This window comes from Macaca thibetana, chromosome 5 (assembly GCF_024542745.1).
Source record: "Macaca thibetana thibetana isolate TM-01 chromosome 5, ASM2454274v1, whole genome shotgun sequence".
NCBI classification, from domain to species: Eukaryota; Metazoa; Chordata; class Mammalia; order Primates; family Cercopithecidae; genus Macaca; species Macaca thibetana.
This window is the reverse complement of record NC_065582.1, coordinates 101,484,435-101,504,203: the sequence shown is the minus strand read 5'-3', so window position 1 is coordinate 101,504,203 and position 19,769 is coordinate 101,484,435. Positions and strand designations below refer to the sequence as shown.

The 19,769-nt window shown below is 41.5% G+C and overlaps 2 protein-coding genes across 5 annotated transcripts in view; both read left to right on the top strand.

Moving 5' to 3' along the window:
• The window catches only part of SPP1 (secreted phosphoprotein 1), an 899,378-nt gene that overhangs the window by 357,832 nt on the left and 521,777 nt on the right, over nucleotides 1-19,769 (top strand). The gene's annotated exons all lie outside the window — the stretch shown is intronic.
• Nucleotides 8,843-19,769, top strand: part of NUDT9 (nudix hydrolase 9) — a 36,123-nt gene continuing 25,196 nt past the window's right edge. The window contains exon 1 of one of the 3 annotated variants that reach the window (XM_050790487.1): nucleotides 8,843-9,272. In XM_050790487.1, coding sequence (XP_050646444.1) covers nucleotides 9,166-9,272 — 107 coding nt within the window. In that variant the 5' untranslated portion in view covers nucleotides 8,843-9,165. The remainder of the gene's footprint in view (nucleotides 9,273-19,769) is intronic. The other 2 variants (XM_050790489.1, XM_050790488.1) reach the window with 2 other exon arrangements.

The following is a 19,769-nucleotide window of genomic DNA, read 5'->3' as shown; positions in this document are numbered from 1 at the left end:
TGAGATGGTGAGATTATCCTGGTGGGCACTAAATGAAATCACAAGTGTCCTTACAAAAGAGTGGGAGAGGCTGGGTGCAGTGGCTCATACCTGTAATACCAGCACTTTGGGACGTCAAGGCAGGTGGATCAGCTGAGGTCAGGAGTTCAAGACCAGTCTGGCCAACATGGTGAAACCCCATCTCTATTAAAAATACAAAAATTAGCTGGACATGGTGGTGCATGCCTGTAATTCCAGTTACTTGGGAGGCTGAGGCAGGGGAATCGCTTGAACCTGGGAGGTGGAGGTTGTAGTGAGCTGAGATCGTGCCACTGCACTCCAGCTTGTACAACAGAGAAAGACTGTCTCAAATAATAATCATAATAGTAATAATAATAAGAATAATAAGAAGAAGACAGGGAGAGGCAAATTTGATTCAAACAGGAAAGGGGAAGGCAATGTGACCACAGAAGCAGAGATTGGACTGATGTGGCCACAAGCCATGGAATGTTAGCAGCCACCAGAAGCTCTAAGAGGCAAAGAATGGATTCTCCACTGGAGCCTCCAGTGAGAGCATGGTCCAGTAGACACTTTCATTTTGGTACAACAAAACTGATTTTGGACTTCCAGTCTCCAGAACTGTGAGAGAATAAATTCCTGTTATTTTCAACTACTAATTTGTGGTAATTTGTTATAGCAGCCATAGAAAAATAATACATCTGACTCTAGAAATTATTAGATAGGCTGTGTGAAGTTGAGCAAGTTATTTAACTTCTCCAAGTCTGAATCCTCATCTCTAAAGTAGAGGCAATCAGACCAGCCCTCCTGGGGGTAATTGTCAGCTCTAAACATGGTGATATGTGTAAAGTATATAGCCAATTGTAGGTATCACATTGTAAATGCTTGAAAAAAATAATAATTACAATTTTTTTGGACATTTTATAAAATTTATCTTCTTTAACTCTCATAGCTCTATGATGTTGATTACCATATCTCCTCATTTTATAGGTAAGGAAACAGGCATAGAGAAGTGAATGTGCCCAAACTTCATAGACAAAATAAAAAAAAACCACCATGAGCATAATATTTTTGAAATATTTTTAGATGTTTTTATATTTGAATGTCTTATTGCCCTGAGGCACTCCATCCCTTGGAATAATGGTTTTCATGCTTTAGGGGGAAGAATACATATGAATTGGAACAAAGAAGCAACTGTCAAATGGGATTTTTGAGTCTCCAGCACAGGATTAATCTTGAAAGCCAGGCTTTGTCAAGTGAGAAGGGGTTTTAAAAAATCCTTCTGCATGCATTAACTTGTCAAGAAGCAGGACTGGTGAGTGTGAAGGGTTTCTTTAACTGAAAAAACAGAAGATATGAAAAAATGTTTTTTTCCATAAGGAAAGAGAGAGAAGGAAGGAAGCTACTTATGACCCAGTGAATTGTGGGAAATAAGAGGGAGATGACGGTAGTAGAACCAAGTATTAGTTGGGTGTGGTGGTCACGCCTGTAATCCCAGCATTTTGGGAGTTTGAGGCAGGTGGATCACTTGAGGTCATGAGTTCGAGACCAGCCTGGCCAACATAGTGAAACCTTGTCTCTACTAAAAATACAAAAATTAGCCAGGCGTGGTGGTGTGCGTCTGTAATCCCAGCTACTCAGGAGGCTGAGGCAGGAGAATCGCCTGGACCTGGGAGGCAGAGGTTGCAGTGAGCCAAGATCACCCCACTGCACTCCAGCCTTGGCAACAGAGCGAGACTCTGTATCTAAAAAAAATAAAATAAAATAAGCAAGTATGAAGAATCCAGTATCCTGATCCCACACAATGCCCACTTGAATGCTGCTGTTTATCCAGTTTCAATGTTTATAACATCTACTTCTCTATGTTGTGAACAATAAAATTTGGTGGAGTTTTAACGGCTTATCATTGCACTTGGGATAAGATCCCAATTCCTCAGAATGGTGTGTAAGGCCTTAGATGTTTAAGTCTTGAGTCAGGATTTTTACATAAAATTAACACAATCATAATGATAGGGTTTATTTTCTTGATTAGTCCAGAAGCCAGCTGTCCAGGGCCAGTGCATCTACTTGAGGAAGTCATAAAAGACAGGCTCCTTCTTGCACCCTACTCTGCCATCCATACTGTGTGGTTTTTGTCAGTATTGTTCTCAGGATATCTCCTCCTTCTCTAGGAATTATGTCCTCCTTTCAAGCTGGAATAAAGGAAGGAGGCGAAATGGCAAAGGGTAAATGGTGCTTATGAAATGAGCTAATTCCTTTTTACCAGGAAAACAATACCCTTTCCGGAAGACCCACACAGTAGACTTCCACTTTCATTTCATTGACCAGAAAGAGCCACATGGTCCCTTTAGCTGCAGAGAGAATTAGGGAGGTAGAAGTTAAAACTAGGCCTATTTCTACACATAATGTGGAAGAAAGAATTAATGGGTATTGGGAAGCAGCCAGCAGTGTCCACCATACTGGCCTAAATACAGATTATTATGCCCCTAGTTTACTATGCTTTAGTTTATTGGTCTTTCTATTCCTTGGCTATTTTATTTTATTTCATTTTTTTGAGATAAAGTCTTGCTCTGGCGCCCAGGCTGGAGTGCAATGGCATGATCTTGGCTCATTGCTACCTCCGCCTCCCGGGTTCAAGCGATTCTTCTGCCTCAGCCTCCTGAGTAGCTGGGATTACAGGCGGCTACCACCATGCTCGGCTAATTTTTGTATTTTTAGTAGAGACATGATTTCACCATGTTGGTCAGGCCGGTCTTGAACTCCTGACCTCAGATGATCCACTTGCCTTGGCCTCCCAAAGTGATGGGATTACAGGAGTGAGCCACTGTGCCTGGCCTCCTTGATTATTCTTATTTCTTTCCTACCTCAGATCTGTTTTTTCAACGTACAGTCTTACCTGCCTTGAATGCTCTTTTCCCAGCTTTTTCAATGACTGGCAGCTTCATGTCCTTAGGTCTCTGCACAAATGTGACCTCATCAGAAAAGACATCCTCCCCCTGCAATCTAAAGTAGTCACTTCTCCCTCAACTATTCTGTCCCTCAGCAAGTTATCTATTTCCTTCACAGCACTTTTCCTAATCTGGAATTCCTAGTTTATCGGTTTACTTATTAACGTTTATTTCCCTCTCCTATAAAGTAAGCTTCATGAGAGTAGGACCTTGTCCATCTTGTTCACAACTGTATTCCTGGCACCTGGGGTGGTGTGCTTGGTAAATAGTATTATTTGTCATTATGGTATAATGTGAATAAATGCAAACCTGAAAGAGGCAATCCTTTAAGATGGATCCCATGTGGCTAACAAATTTTAAACAAGTGGCCATTTGCTTACTAAAGGTCACACACATACTCTGAGTTCACTGAAAACTCACACCTCTATCGAACTTTGGGATTTACGAAACTCACCCGAACCAACAAACAGGAGCTCAGCTGTGTCAATCAATCAGAACTAAGCTAGTTTGAATCCCTCATTTGTATAAACAGACCTAATTAGTAATCTGGGTGGCAATTTTGGTTATAAAATCCAAACCCTCTCTCTGTTCTCTGGAGCACACTTTTGTTTTACACCAAAGGCCATGTTTCCCTGGTTTGCAAACTGTCCACTGGAATAAAGTCTCTTTCCTCCAAATTCCTTTTCAGAGAATGTTTGTTTACAATGACTAAATGAATGGAAGAGAAAAAAAAAAGAGAGAATACGTTAGACCATTCTTGCATTGCTATAAAGAAATACTTGAGGCCGGGCATGGTGGCTCATGCATGTAATCCCAGCACTTTGGGAGGCCAAGGTGGGCAGATCACGAGGTCAAGAGATTGAGATCATCCTGGCCAACATGGTGAAACTCTGTCTCACTAAAAATACAAAAAATTAGCTGGGCTTGGTGGCGTGGGCCGAGTAGTCCCAGCTACTCAGGAGGCTGAGGCAGGAGAATCGCTTGAACCCCAGAGGTGGAGGTTGCAGTGAGCCGAGATCACGCCACTGCACTTCAACCTGGCAACAGAGCGAGACTCCATCTCAAAAAAAAAAAAAAAAAAAAAAAAAAAAAAGAAAAAAAAAGAAATACTTGAGACTGCGTAATTTATAAAGAAAAGTGTTGCAGGGAGTCAGGGACCCCGAACAGAGGGACCGGCTGGAGCTGCAGCAAAGGAACACAAGTTGTGAAGATTTCATTTTAATATGGACGTTTATCTGTCCCCAAATAATACTTTTATAATTCTTATGCCTGTCTTCAATCTCTTAATCCTGTTATCATCATAAGCTGAGGATGTATGTCACCTCAGGACCACTGTGATCATTGTGTTAACTGTACAAATTGATTGTAAAACATGTGTGTTTGAACAATATGAAATCAGTGCACCTTGAAAAAGAACAGAATAACAGCAATTTTTAGGGAACAAGGGAAGACAACCATAAGGTCTGACTGCCTGTGGGGTTGGGCAAAAAGAGCCATATTTTTCTTCTTGCAGAACGCCTATAAATGGACATGCAAGTAGGAGAGATATTGCTAAATTCTTTTCCTAGCAAGGAATATCAATATTAAGACCCTGGGAAAGGAATGCATTCCTCGGGGGCAGTCTATAAACGGCTGCTCTGGGAATGTCTGTCCTATGTGGTTGAGATAAGGACTGAGATACGACCTGGTCTCCTGCAGTACCCTCAGGTTTACTAGAATTGGGAAACTTCATCCTGGTAAAGTTTTGGTCAGACCAGTTCTCTGCTCTTGAATCTTGTTTTCTGTTAAGATGTTTATGAAGACAATACTTGCACTGCTGAACATAGACCCTTATCCAAGAGTTCTGATTTTGCCCTTGTCCTGTTTCCTCAGAAGCATGTGATCTTTGTTCTGTCTTTTGCCCTTTGAAGCATGTGATCTTTGTGGCCTACTCCCTGTTCGTATACCCCCTCCCCTTCTGAAATCCTTAATAAAAACTTGCTGGTTTTGTGGCTCAGGTGGGCATCATGGTCCTACTGATATGTGATGTCATCCCCGGTGGTCCAGCTGTAAAATTCCTCTCTTTGTACTCTTTCTCTTTATTTCTCAGCTGGCCGACAGTTATGGAAAATAGAAAGAACCTATGTTGAAATATTGGGGGTGGGTTCCCCTGATAGAAAAGAGGTTTGCTTGGCTCACAGTTCTACAGGCTGTACAGGAAGCATGGTGCTGGGCATCTGCTTGGCTCCTGGTGAGGCCTGAGAAAGCTTACAATCATGGTGGAAGGCAAAGGGGAGCTGACATTTTGGTGAGACTGGGAGCCCGAAAGAGGTGGGGGAGGTGTCATACATCTTTAAATAACCAGATATCACATGAACTCACTATGACAAGGACAGCACCAAGCCATGAGGGATCCACCCTCATGACCCAAACACCTCCCACCAGACCCCACCTCCAACACTGGGGAATACATTTCAACATGAGATTGCGGGGGACAAATATCCAAACTATATCAGGGAAATAGTTGAGATTCTGAATTACTCTTTTAGCATACCCATCAATTCCAATGATCACATATGTCACTTTCCTATTTAAAAATTCTCATTTCTCAGTGTCATTGGCCTGTCTCACCAACTATTGTAAGATGTCCTTGAAGTTGGTATATGCTTCATAAATTTTAAAAAAGTCCTTACTTCTCCTTACTTAAATTCTGATGACATCTGTTTAACTAATTTAGGACGTGGGTAATTTGATAATGAGATTTTTTTTTTTTTTTTTTTTTTTTTTTTTACCCAAGAGCAGGTTGCGGAACATGCACTCACTACACACTAGAAGACATGGGAGTATGCATCCCCGAAGGGAGGAACCCAGGAGATCTGGCTGTCCCAGCTAACTGCGATTTGGTTTCAGTGGAATTGGTTTTGTTTGCACAGTTGTGTAGTTCATCAAACTAAGTTCACGCTAGCCTCCCCTTAAGGAATGTGGAGTTAGAAGACTAGGGTCTGAGGAGCTTCCTGTGAGAACTACTTTCTGTTGCTCCCTTTCTTTGCTTGTTGACTTTGTAACTCACTGCTTTTCTCCTGTCCTCTCTCTTGACTAATTTGTCAGCAGACTTTGGAAACGCTGAACTTGATGAACAGAGCCAGTCTAATACATTTCCAACTTAAGCAGTGATTAACAACTTTGAGAGCAAAGTTTATCTGACAAGAGGAAGCCAAGTACAGATATTTATTTTTAAAATGCACATTTCAATAATACTACTTCTTAACCTGAGATAGCAGTCAAAATAAACGAAGCTGGACACTAGTTAAAGCAGTAAGGACAGACTTTATATTCAGTAATGCCAGTCCAATAGGGAAGAGAGTGTAATATGAACAAACCCCACACTTCCCTGAAACAAAAGGCTGAGGTATGCAACAGAGAAAGGCACAAAAGGATCTTAAGTTTTGGGGGGTGGCGGGCGGCTGGGGGGGGGCGGTGGTTTGTTGATTGATGTGACTACGCCATTTGGGTTTGTTAACTGGCTTGTATCCAGAGAAGAAACAAACTTCTATCTTCATGATATGAGGCAGTGGTGCTAGCTAAAGCAAGGTACTTGCCTCCTATAGGGACCAGGAGCTAGGGTGAATTATCTCCCTGAATATTTACATTTCAAAGAGATGGCTCCCAAGTCTTTGAGGAAACTGTTTTGGGTGGTAGACTTACATCACGAAGGGTAGAGAAACAAGATTTCTAAGGTAACTGCTCTAAGAAGGGGTCCAGTGACCTATCTGCCTATCACCAAGTTTTGGCTGGAACAAACAGTAAATTCTCCAGGCATTGAGTTTTGATTTCAGGGAAGCATTTTAATGGGGTCTGGGACCAGCCTAGGGACAAGGCCTTAAGCTACTGGAAGCTATGCTAGAGTATAATTAAGTCTCTCAGTGCTGAGAAAAGAACTTTTACATGAGGAAGGTGAATCCTTTAAAATTATCAGGCCCAGAGAGACATTAAAATGAGACAGCAATTACACCTATTCCCCACTTTGTTATGTATTCATCTCTTTAAACTGCTTGCTATAGCCACAAGTAGCTACCAATTAACCTAATAATGGCACACTGGACACTGTAACTCACACTCTATAGCTTAATATATAGCCATTCACTAATCAATGCTATTTCTACAAACCAGTAATTCTTTACAACTTTGTATCAGTCAACTCCCTGTCCCCTTTTTGCCTTTAAAAACCTGATTGTAACGAAGGCGGACAGGAGCTCACACTCAAGGTTACTTGGGTCTGGGTCTTCTGGGCAGCTGTCCTCACTTTGGCTAAAGCAAATGCTTTAAATTCTATTTCGTGCCTCAGCATCTGAAACACAGCTAGGTTGACAGTGTAAAGGTTTGAACAGTCAATACCTATCAAGAGTTCTGCAGTTTTCAGAACAATGGTTGTCAAAATTTGATTAATCTGGCTCTTAAGATGGTCAGTTTTGTAACCTCGGTGTATTGGAACCGCACAGAAATAGCGGCTCATGTAAGCAAAAGTCAAGTATTTGCCACATCAATAAGCTAATATAAATGAGGTAAGCCTGATTACAAGCTGCTTTGGACAATCTGGGTTTCCAACTTTCAGTGTGTCCGTTTGGCTAATTTTTGCCTCTCGAGTTTCTTCCCCAGTATTAAGGGTATTGGCCTCTGTTCCTCCTCCAGGTTGTGTGCCTATTTTCATAGCTTTTCTCCTCCACGAGTTTCCAAGGCCCACACCTGGTCCTGGCAAAGCCTTGTGAATGAAATCCAGCATTTGGAGCAGACAACTTGGTTAAGAAAGCAAAAATAAAAACAAAAAACCGAGAAATGCTTCAAGATAGGAGGGCCGAGTCTCTGCACTATCTCCTCTTGCTGTAACCGCCCAAGGGGTTCACCATTCCCCCTTGCCTAGACAGAGCTGATTCATCAAGACAGGGGAATTGCAATAGAGAAAAAGTAATTCAGGCAGAGCCGGCTGTGTGGGAGACCGGAGTTTTTTTTATTACTCAAATCAGTCTCCCTGAGCATTCAGGGAGCAGAGAGTTTTTTTTTTTTTTTTTTCCTAAAGACATAATTTCTCTGGTCGCCCAGGCTGGAGTGCAGTGGTGTGACCTGGGCTCACTGCAACCTCCGCCTCCCGGGTTCAAGCGATTCTCTGCTTCAGCCTCCTGAGTACCTGGGACTACAGGCGTGGGCCACCATGCCCAGCTAAGTTTTGTATTTTTAGTAGAGAGGCGGTTTCATCACGTTGGCCAGGCTGGTCTTGAACTCCTGACCACAAGTGATCCCGCCTCGGCCTCCTAAATCAGTTATAATTTTGCAAAGGCGGTTTCATTCCCATAACCAAGTACTATTCAAAATATGGCTAAAACCCGCGTGGTTCTGCAACAACTTACTGCCTTAAAAAACCAGGGCAGGGCCAGGAGCGTTGGCTCACGCCTGTGAGGAGGCCCAGGGCAGTTGGATTGTTTGAGCTTGAGAGTTGGAGACCAGCCTGGGCAACACGGCAAAAATGTCTCTACAAAACATACAAAAATTAGCCAGGTATGGCGGTGTGTGCCTACAGTCCCAGCGACGTCGCGGGCTGAGACAGGAGACTCGCTTAAGCCCAGGAGGTTGAGGCGGAAACGAGCTGACATCGCGCCCCTGCACTCCAGCCTGGGCGACAGAGCCAGCCTCTTGTCTCAAAAAGCAAACACACAAACAAAACCCAGGGCAACAAGCCTCTCTCAAACCTCTTTGCTTCTTTCCCACTTATTCCCCTCCCAGTTCCTCGTCTGTTAGACGTTTCCTTTCCTCTGGTACTTTCTTGGTAGTTCCCTTCGGCTCCAAGTACGCCTGCGCAGACTGGGAAGTCTGGGAAGTCGGAGACCGAAGGCGCTACGAAGCCGGCAACGCACGACCTTTGCTTTGCGGCGCGGCCGTAAAGCGCCATTACGCAGCCAGAAAGTTACGACGTCATTGGTTGCGGTTCCTCCGGCAGCTGGCGCTGTGCGTCACGTGCTGGTGTGGATTTTTCTCGATGCACTGGGTAAAGACTTGGACTCTAGCGTGGGAGGGCGCTTGATTTGTGATTTATAGGTAGGCACAGCTACTCCCGTTCGGGAACCCAACGGCAGCCGGGTCCTAGTGCCCACTAGATGCGGGGGGCCGGGACTCGGAGCTGTGGGTTGTGGGGAGGCGGAGGCACCAACTAAGAGCAACCTGGCATCGCGAAGCCGCCCTCGGGGCGCTGATGGCCGGACGCCTCCTGGGAAGGGCTTTAGCTGCAGTGTCTCTCTCTGTGGCCTTGGCCTCTGTGACTGTCAAGTCCCCTGGCTGCCGCGGCATCCCTGCGTTCAGGTATTGCACCCTCCTACTGCCGGCTCATTTGCCCTAGACCCTGAGTTGGGGTGGGAACCACCTTTATTTCCGGCGTATTCTGTAGGCTTTGCTTTGTCTGCCGGGTTTTTCTAGTCATATGCAAGTTTTCAAAAAGGCTCTAAAATGTTTTATCTAGCTTTTGAGGAAAACGAGTGGCAGGGACCCTTTTTGATCTCTTATTTTGAAATTTGCCATCCTCCGTAAATCTTTGTTAGTATCACGAGAGAGTTCAAATAGCACTTGTTTGGGGTGGTGGTGTCCCGTGCCATTTTTTTTTATGGTTAATACTTAAAACATTGTTATTAGAATTAATATATGTACATAGTTAAAACAGCTTGAAAATGATGTAAAATGAAAAGTGAAATCACTATTCCCCCACCCCCTTTCCAGGGTAGATAATATATTTGCTATCTACCTCCTTTTTTTTTTTTTTTTTTTTAATTTGTCTATTGTGGATAAATTTAGGGATTTATGGTGTCTTAGACTACCTCCTTCTGTTCTTTCCTTCTCCAGTTTTTATTCTTTGAGTTAGTAAACACAGGGTCCTAGGTGCAGCAGCCTTTTCTTACTTATAGATATTAAAAGTCTCTTGAATCTACAAAGATGATAATTAGAAAAAAAAATCTGTTTCCTGAATCTGTTTACTGTCGGTCAATAGTTCTGTGTCTTTTTGGGCCTGTTTCCTTCTGTTGCTTTTTCTCCAACGTCTGATGGGCACTGGTTATCTGTCTATATTTTGGTTAATGTGAGTAATAGGTGTTGTTTTCAGTACACGGGTCGCTAATTGACTTGTGGCTTTTTGTACCAGGTCGCCTAGATAGGAAGGTTTCAGTTGAGGGCATGTGAGCAGGTACCAGACGGATAGGCTGGGAACCTGCCTTTTGCTTCAGGCTTTACAGTAGTGGAGGAGCAGCTTCTCCGCTGAGTATAGCTGTTTAACTTTGTTTCCTCAGTGTGAACTGTAAAATTGTGAAGCCTAAGTTTCTGCTGTGTACTCTTAACAGCAGTATTCACAATAGGGGTCCTACCCCTTCATTTCTAAAAAACTTTTGACTTTATCTTGGAGACAAACATAACTATTTTGGAGTTTTTGCTTGGAGAGTGGGGAGGGAGGAGGATTGAGTGATTTCCATGGTTTTTGTCCCGCTGCCAATTTGTGACCTTTGGGTCCACTGACTTCAAGCTTGAAACCTCTAACTCGGCTCAGCTTGTAGGAATAGCATCTCCCCCTAATCCTTTGGTGTTTTTTTTTTTTTTTTGGACGGAGTTTCACTCTGTCGCCCAGGCTGGAGCGCAGTGGCGCGATCTCGGCTCACTGTAACCTCTGCCTCCTGGGTTCAAGGGATTCTTCTGCCTCAACCTCTTAAGTAGCTGGGACTAAAGGCGCGCGCCACCACGCCCAGCTAATTGTTTTGTATTTTTTAGTAGAGACGGGATTTCACTACCTTGGTTAGGCTGATCTGGTCTTGAACTTCTGACCCCGTGATCTGCCCGTCTCAGCCTCCCAAATTGCTGGGATTACAGTCGTGAGCCACCACGCCTGTCCTTGGTGCATATTCTTAAATTTACTTTGTCCTACTCTGGTTTGAAGGTCAGTATTCCAACTACTTTTCATCTTCCTAAAGTTGGTTAACATCTGTCATTCACTGGTGGCATTTATTCCTTCTCCTGGTATGGATTTTATTTCCCTTTATCTTTATTTTCTTCCAGTGGGATTTGAGGAAGGAAGGAATACACGTATGTGCTCTCTGGAAATCTCTAATGCTTTTTTTGTTAGATGCCAGCAGAACATTGTAAACTTGCTTGGCAATTCTTCTTCGTTTTTATAACTCTGGGAACCCTAGATGAGGCAGGTATATCCAGAACCAGAGACTGTACTGGCTTTAAAGAAAAAGCCAACAGTTAACAAATGTGCCACGTACCTGGTAACTAATATGGCAGAATAGCTTGAGCCGGGGAGGTAGGAGGTTGCGGTGAGCTGAGATCATGCCACTGCATTCCATTCTGGGTGACAGAGTGATACAATGTCTTAAGAAAAACAAAGAAAAGTTTTTTTTTTTTTTTGAGACGGAGTCTTGGTCTGTGGCCCAGGCTGGCGTGCAGTGGCACAATCTCGGTTCACTGCAACCTCCACCTCCTGGGTTCATGCCATTCTCCTGCCTCAGCCTCCCGAGCAGCTGGGACTATAGGCGCTCGCCACTATGCCCGGCTAATTTTTTGTATTCTTTAGTAGAGACGGGGTTTCACTGTGTTAGCCAGGATGGTCTCGATGTCCTGACCTCATGATCCGCCCGCCTCGGCCTCCCGAAGTGCTGGGATTACAGGCGTGAGCCACCGCGCCCGGCCAAGAAGAAAAGTTTTACAGCCAGCCACCATGGTTAACACCTGTAATCCCAGTGCTTTGGGAGGCTGAGGCAGGAGGATCATGTGAGGCCAGGAGTTTGAGACCAGTCTAGGCAACTTAGCAAGACCCTTGTCTCTAAAAAAAAAAAAAAAAAAAAAAAAAAAAATTAACTGGGCCTGGTGGCATGCATGTGTAGTCCTCACTATCATAGGAGCAGAGTAGGCTCAGAGACTACTAAGTGATCAGTAGGATTGCTTGAGCTCAGGAGTTGAGTTTGAGGCTGTGGTAAGCTGTGATTGCATCTCTGCATTCCAGCCGGAGTGACAGAGCAAGACCCTGTCCCTAATGTTCTTTTCCTTTGTTTTTTGTTTTTGAGATGGAGTCTCACTCTTGTCACCCAGGCTGGAGTGCAGTGGCACCATCTCCACTCACTGCAGCCTCCACTTCCCAGGTTCAAGCGATTCTCCTGCCCCAGCCTCCCGAGTAGCTGGGTTTACAGGCGCCTGTCACCATGCCTGGCTAAGTTTTATATTTTTAGTAGAGATGGGGTTTCACTATGTTGGCTAGGCTGGTTTCGAACTCCTGACCTCAGGTAATCTCTCCGCCTCTGCCTCCCAAAGTGCCGGGGATTACAGGTGTGAGCCCCCATGCCTGGCCGAGATCCTGTCTTTAAAAAAAAAAAAAAAAAAGAATTTTACCAGTCTTTGATAATTTGGAAAAACCCAGAAAATGACAGTTTTGCACTTAGTTTTTGTGATTACTAGAAGGTTTCAAATGTTCATTTCCTTTTTTTCTTGCTCTGTCACCTAGGCTGGAGTGCGGTAGTGTGATCATGACTCACTACAGTCTCAGCCTCCTGGGCTCAAATGATTATCCCAACTCAGCATCCTGAGTATCTGGTACTACCGGTGCGTGCTACTGTGCCTGGCTAATTAAAAATTTTTTATTTTTTTTTGTAGAGGTGGGTCTCCCTATGTTGCCCAGGCTGGTGTCCAGTGATCCTCCTGCCTTGGCCTCCTAAAGAGCTGGGATTATAGGTGTGAGACACTGCTCCCAGTCATCAAGTGTAGGTTTTCTAGAAAAAAGGTATTATATTACAAAGATGTGGTGAATGCTTTTAAATAGCACAACATATAAATCTTCCGGAAGGATCTGTTGGGGTCACATGTGTAGAACATTGTTTTATTCCTGTGAATACATAAAACACATGAATGAACTAAAAATGAAATAGAGATAGTAAAGCATAGTGTTAAGAGCCTGGAATTCTAAGACAGCTTGCCTAGGTTTGGATGCTGATTTCTACTCAATTGTGTGACCTTGGTAAACTTATTTACCTCTCTGGTTCTTAATGGTTCTTATTTCCTTTTTTTTTTTTTTTTTGAGATGGAGTCTCGCACTGTCGCCCTGGCTGATGTGCATGCAGTGGCACAATCTTGGCTCTCTGCAACTTTCGCCTCCCAGGTTCAAGTGATTCTCCTGCCTCAGCCTCCTGAGTAGCTAGGATTACAGGTGACTGCTACCATGCCTGGCTAATTTTTTTGTATTTTTAGTAGAGACCGGGTTTCACTATGTTGGCCAGGCTGTTCTCGAATTCCTGACCTTTCGATCCTCCTGCCTCAGCCTCCCAAAGTGCTGGGATTACAGGTGTGAGCCACTGCACCTGGCCTTAATGTTCTTATTTCTTTGGGAAAAAAAAAAAAAAAAAGGAAAAAAGATAATATGGCCTGGTGTGGAGGCTCACACCTGTAATCTCAGCACTTTGGAAGTCTGAGGCAGGAACATTGCTTGGGCCTAGGAGTTCAAGACCAGCCTGGGCAACATACAGTGAGACCCCATCTCTACAAAAAATAAACAAAATTGGGAGTCTCTGAGCCTACCTGATTTACCAAACCGCTCCCTCAACAAAAAGACAAAACGAAACCAAAAGAAAAAAAGAAAAAAAAAAAAAAAGCCAGGTGTGATAGCACATGCCTGTAGTCCCAGCTACTCAGGTGACTGAGGCAGGAGGATTGCTTGAGCCTGGGAGGTCGAGACTGCAGTGAGCCATGATTGTACCAATGCACGCCAGCCTGGGTAACAGAGTGAGGCCCTGTCTCAAAAAAAAAAAAAGGTTAAGAAAAAAAAAAGTAACTGAACTCAGTTGTGAGGATCAAGTGAGTTAATTTACAGTGCTTAGAACAGCGTCTTGCACATAGCAATCACTGTCTGTATTTATCTGTGGTTATGACAATATGATTGTTGCAGATTTTCTTTATTTCAAAGCACCATGTCAGTATTGCATTTTTTAAAGTTTACCAGTCTTAAGAACTGGTTTTTGCCATGTAAATGAACTTTGTCAATTACTTAGTTTCCATTTGCTAGGCCAAATATATTTCTTGCACTTGTTCAGTAATACAATACAAAGGTCTAGGCTGTGTGTGTGTATATTACAAGTATTCTTTTTTCTGTTACCTTACAGTGTATCACATTTAAATAGCATATTTAGATAGCAGTGTTAACACTTCTTGATGTGATAAGATGTATAGTCTGAATTTTTGCTCTTGCACAATTAAATTTGTTTTAGAAAAGTAAATAATCCAGTGTGTAAGTCTGTCTTGTCAAGTAGGTAGGTTGGTGGAATTCCATAAACATTTTATTGCTAAATCAAGGAACAAAGAGCCTTAAGTTATTTAAACATTTTTGGTACTTGGGTGGGATGGAGTGGAACAGGATTAGTGTTTACTGTTGGGTATTTAATTAATGGCCCTAACTTTTTTCTTGCCCTACTCCCAAACCGTGAAACATAACTCATTCTGTAATAGAGTTCAGTTAGAGATTAGGGTTCCATATGTTAAAATTTTGCTTTTTAAAACACCTGAAGTCTGCTAATTTTGATAAATGTGTTTCATATATGTATTCATTTTTTATTGAGTATGGGTTTAAGGTGAGGGAGGGACTCTTTATTTTCAGAATATTCATTATGTACATTACCTAAACTGTGGCAGCTGAAGCAAGACAGTCGTCACAGCATGGAAGTGAATGAACCTACCGCTTTTAATAAAGTTAGTCACAAATCAGATATTCGCTCACCTTACACTAGTTTTCAGCCCGTCTGGGGATATTCACTTCTTTATTGGTTAGGGTTTCCCGATTTTGGGGTGTTTTACAACACTTTACAGATGTAAAGTGAGTGTAAAATGAAATAGTAATTGTTTCAGAGTCTTTAAATGTGATGAAAGAGAATAGCTTGAATAGTACATAAAACTGTAGACGCACAAAAATAGGAAAGAATGAAACCGGTTAAAAATCCAACTGACAGTTTGGCAGTTTCTTACAGAACTCAACATTTATAATGCAGCAGTCACACTGTGGTATTTACCCAATGGACTGAAAATTTATGTCCACACAAAAACCTGCACACAAATGTTTATAGCAGTTTTATTCATAACTGCCAAAACTTAGAAGCAGCCAAGATGTTCTTCAATAGATGAATGGGTAAATAAACTGCGGTACATCCAGCCAATGGGATACTATTTAGTGCTAAGAAGAAATGAGCTGTCAAGCCATGAAAAGACATGGAGGAATCTTAAATGCATATTATTAACTGAAGGAAGGCTGTATGATTCCAACTGTATGGCATTCTTGAAGGCATAACTGTGGAGACAGTAAAAAGATCAGGAGTTGGATGAATTGGGGTAGCACAGAGGACTTGAGCCTCCCTCATCGTCAGCATCCCCACAGAGCCACGGAGCCATACGTTTGTTACAATCGAACCTACATTGACGCTTTGTCACCCAAAGTCCTGTAGTTTATATCAGGGTTTACTCTTGATCTCGTACTTTATGGTTTGGACAAATGTATAATGACACGCATCAACTGTTACGGAATTGTACACATAAAATTCACTGCCTTTAGGGCAGTGAAACTTGTGTATGATACCTAATGGTAGGTACATATATACACTGTATACACTGAAGAGGGACCAGGAGGAAGTCTAGTAGGCAGTTCTTGTAAGTCAGGTTAAGAATTTTAATTAAAAAAAAAAAAGGGGTTTCTTATTTTTTTAATGAGTCAGGATCTCATTATGTTGCCCAGGCTGGAGTGCAGTGGTGTGATCATGGTTCACTGCAGCCTTAACCTCCTGGACTCAGGAGATCCTCCCACCTCAGCTTCCTGAGTAGCAGCAACTACAGGCATGTACCAGCATGCCTGGCTAACTTTTAAAATTTTTTGTAGAGATAAGGGTCTCACTATCTCACCTAGGGTGGTCTTGAACTTCCAGCTTCAAGCAGTCCTCCTGCCTTGGCCTCCCAAAGTGTCGGGATTACAGACGTGAGCCAGCATGCCCCACTGATAAGTTTCTTTTTGTATATATATATATAATTATGTAATTTTCCCTAATTGCATAAATTTGATCAGGCATACCTCACTTTATTTGGTATGTTTGGGAGTCTTTTTTTCCTTCTCTTTTTTTCCTTGTTTCCTTTTCTCCTTTTTCTTCCGTTTTATTTCTTATCCTTTTTTTTTTAAATCTGTTTTTCTCTTTTTTGCTTATCCTTTCTTGCAACTCCCTTTCCTTTTCTCCTTTTCTCTCTCCCCTTTTCCTCCCCATCTTTGCCACTCTCTCTTCTTTCCCCCCATCCTCTTTTTCTTCTCTCCTCTACTCCCCTTTCCCCCTCCCTTTCCTTTTTCTTCTTCTTCCTTCCTTTTCCCTCTTCCTGTTTGCTTCTGCGTCTATTCACATCAGCCCCTTATTTCCTAGCTTATGTTAAGAACCTGATTATGTGGATTCTTCTATATATGCTTATATAATAAATAGTATAGACATTTGTGGTAAGCAGAATAATGGCCCCCCAAGTATGCATGCATCCTAATACCTGGAACCTGTGTATATGTTGCCTTACATAGCAAAAGAGAGTACAGATGTGATGAAGGTTAAGGACTTTGAGATGGGGAGAGCATCCTGGAAGGCGCGCCTGATGTAATTGAGAGTCCTTAAAAAATGACCTGGCCGTGATCAAAGATATGACTACTAATGAATGGTCAGAGAGAGATTCTATGTTGCTGGCTTTGAAGATGATGGAAGGGGGCCATGAGCCACAGAATGCAGATGGAATAGGGATTCCCTCTAGAAGCTGGGAAAGGGAGGCGAATGAATTTTTAACTCTTGAGTCTCCAGAAAGGAATGCAGCCCTGCTGGTAAATTGCCTTTAGCCCAGTGAGACCTTTGTTGGACTTCTAACCTACAAAACTGTAAGAGAATGAATTTGTATTAAGTCGTTGAATTTGTGGTGATTTGTTATGGCTTCAATAGAAAACTAATACATTGTATACATGCACCAAAATGTATATACTTACTTATTTTTTATGTCCTTGCTTTATAAAAATAGTATTGTATTATAGCACTTCACTGAATCTTTTTTCAGCAATACCTTATGGAAATACAAATTGTTTGATGTCATTGTTTTTATTAGCAAGTAAATTTCTCCACATCCTTGCCAATACTTATTTTCTGTATTGTTTTTTTGATAGTGGTAATTATCTAATGGGTCTGAGGCAGTATCTCATTGAGGTTTTGACTTGCTTTTGTCTAATAATTAGTGATATTGAGCATCTTTCCATGTGCTTATTGGCCATTTGTATATCTTTTTTGGAGAAATGTCTATTGGGGTCCTTTGCCCATTTTTTAATTGGGTTGTTTTATTGTTGTTGTGTGTAGGAGTTCTTTCTGTATTCTGGATATAACCAACCCCTTATCAGACATGTGATTCACAAGTATCTTCTCCTGTTCCATGGATTGCTTTTTCACTCTTGATTGTGTCTTTTGATACCCAGAAGTTTTTCATTTTGATGTAATATGTAGTCCAACTTATCTATTTTTTCTCTTGTTGCTTGTACTTCTGGTGTCATATCCAGAAACTCATTGCCAAATCCAGTGTCATGAAATTTTGTCAGCATGTGTTCCTCTAAGATTTTGATCATTTTAGGTCGTATGTGTAGGTCTTTGACCCATTTTTAGTTAATATTTTTATATGGTGTAAGGTAAGAGTCAAAATTCATACTACTTTTGCATGTGAATATCCAATTTTCCTAGCACCATTTGTTGAAAAGACTGCCCTTTGCCTGTTGAAATGATCTTGGTACCTTTGTCAGAAATTATTATGAGGATTTATTTCTGGGTTCTACTTCTATTCCATTAGTCTATATGTCTGTCTGTATGCCAGTATCTCAGTGTTGTGATTGCTATAGCTGTGTAGTCAGTGTGAGACCTTGAACTTTGTTTTTCCCTTTCAAGATTGTCTTGGCTATTTGGGGTTCCTTGAGATTCCATATAAATTTTAAGGTAGAGTTTTCTGTTTCTGGAAAAACATCATTGGGATTTTGGCAGAGATTGCATTGGATCTGTAGATAACTGAGTAGTATTGACATCCTAACAATATTTTCTTCCAGTCAATGAATACAGGATGTCTTTTTATTTGTTGGTGTCTTTAACTTCTTTTAGCAATATTTTGTAGTGTTCAGTGTATAAAAGTTTTGCTTCCTTAAGTTTATTCCTAAGTATTTTATTCTTTTTGATGCTATTGTAAGTAGAATTGTTTTCTTAATATTCCTTTTGGATTGTTAATTATTAGTGCTTTGTTTGTTTTTGAGATAGAGTCTCGATCTCAACTTACTGCAACATCTGCCTCCAGCGTTCAAGCGATTCTCCTGCCACAGCTTCTTGAGTAGCTGGGATTACAGGCATGCACCACACACCCAGCTAATTTTTGTATTTTTAGTAGAGACAGGGTTTCACCATGTTGGCTGGACTGGTCTCAAACTCACCTCTGCCTTCCAAAGTGCTGGGATTACAGGCATGAGCCAGCGTACCCAGCCTGTTAGTGTTTTTTAATGTAACCATTTTTGTGTGTTGATTTCATACCTTGCAACTTTGCTGAATTCATTTATTAGTTCTAACAGTTTTTTCGTAAATTATCTTGGGTTTTCTACATAAAATATCATGCGATGTGTAAATACAGGTTGAGTATCCCTTATCTAAAATGCTTGGGACCAGAGCGTTTTGGATTTCAGGTTTTGGAATATTTACATACACATGATGAGATGTCTTGGAGATGGGACTCAAGTCTAAACGTGAAATTCATATATGTTTCATATATACTTTAAACAGGTAGCCTGGAGATAATTTTATACAATATTTTAAACTTGTGCCTGAAACAATTTTGGTGTGACCCATCAACATGAAGCGAGGTGTGGAATTTTCTATCTGTGGCATCATATCAGCAATCAAAAAGTTTCTGATTTTGGATTTTTGGATTAGGAATGCTCAACCAGTTTTACTTCTTCCTTTCCAATTTGGATGCCTTTTCCTTTCTTTCATTTCCTAATTGTTCTGGCCGGAACTTCTTTTTCTTTCCTAATTGCTCTGGCTAGAACTTCCAGTATTATATTAAATAAAGTGAACATCCTTGTCTTGTTCCTGATCTTAGAGGAAAAACTTTCAGTATTTCACCTTTACACCATTAGCTGTGGGCTTTTCATATATGGCCTTTATTATGTTGAGGTAATTTCCATCCATTGCTAGTTTGTTGAATATTTTTAAATCATGAAAGGGTGTTGAATTTTGTTAGATAAATTTTCTGCATCAATCAAGAGGATTGTGTTTTTTAAAAAAGTTTTGTTAATGTGGTACATTATGTTGATTGATTTTCATTATGTGGAACCATCATTGCATTCCAGGAATGTCTCCCTTGGTCATGGTGTATAATCCTTTTCATGTGCTGTTGAATTCTGTTTGTTATTATTTTGTTGAGGATTTTCACATCAGTATTAATCAAAGATTCTCGTTTGTAGTTTTTTTTTTATAGTGTCTTTGTCGAGCTTTAGTATCAGGATAATGCTGGCCTCATAGAGTGAGTTTGGAAGTGTTTATTTCCTCTTCAGGTTTTTGGAAGAGTTGAGGGAATATTGGTGTTGATTCTTCTTTAAATATTTGGTAGAATTTATCAGTAAAGACATCTGGTCCTGGGTTTTTCTTTGTTGGGAGTAAATAGATACTTTAAAAAAATTCGCCTTTTAAAATTATTTATACAACCCCATTCAAACTTTACTACCTATCCTGCAATGTTTACTTTTTCTTTTATGGTTATCAGCCC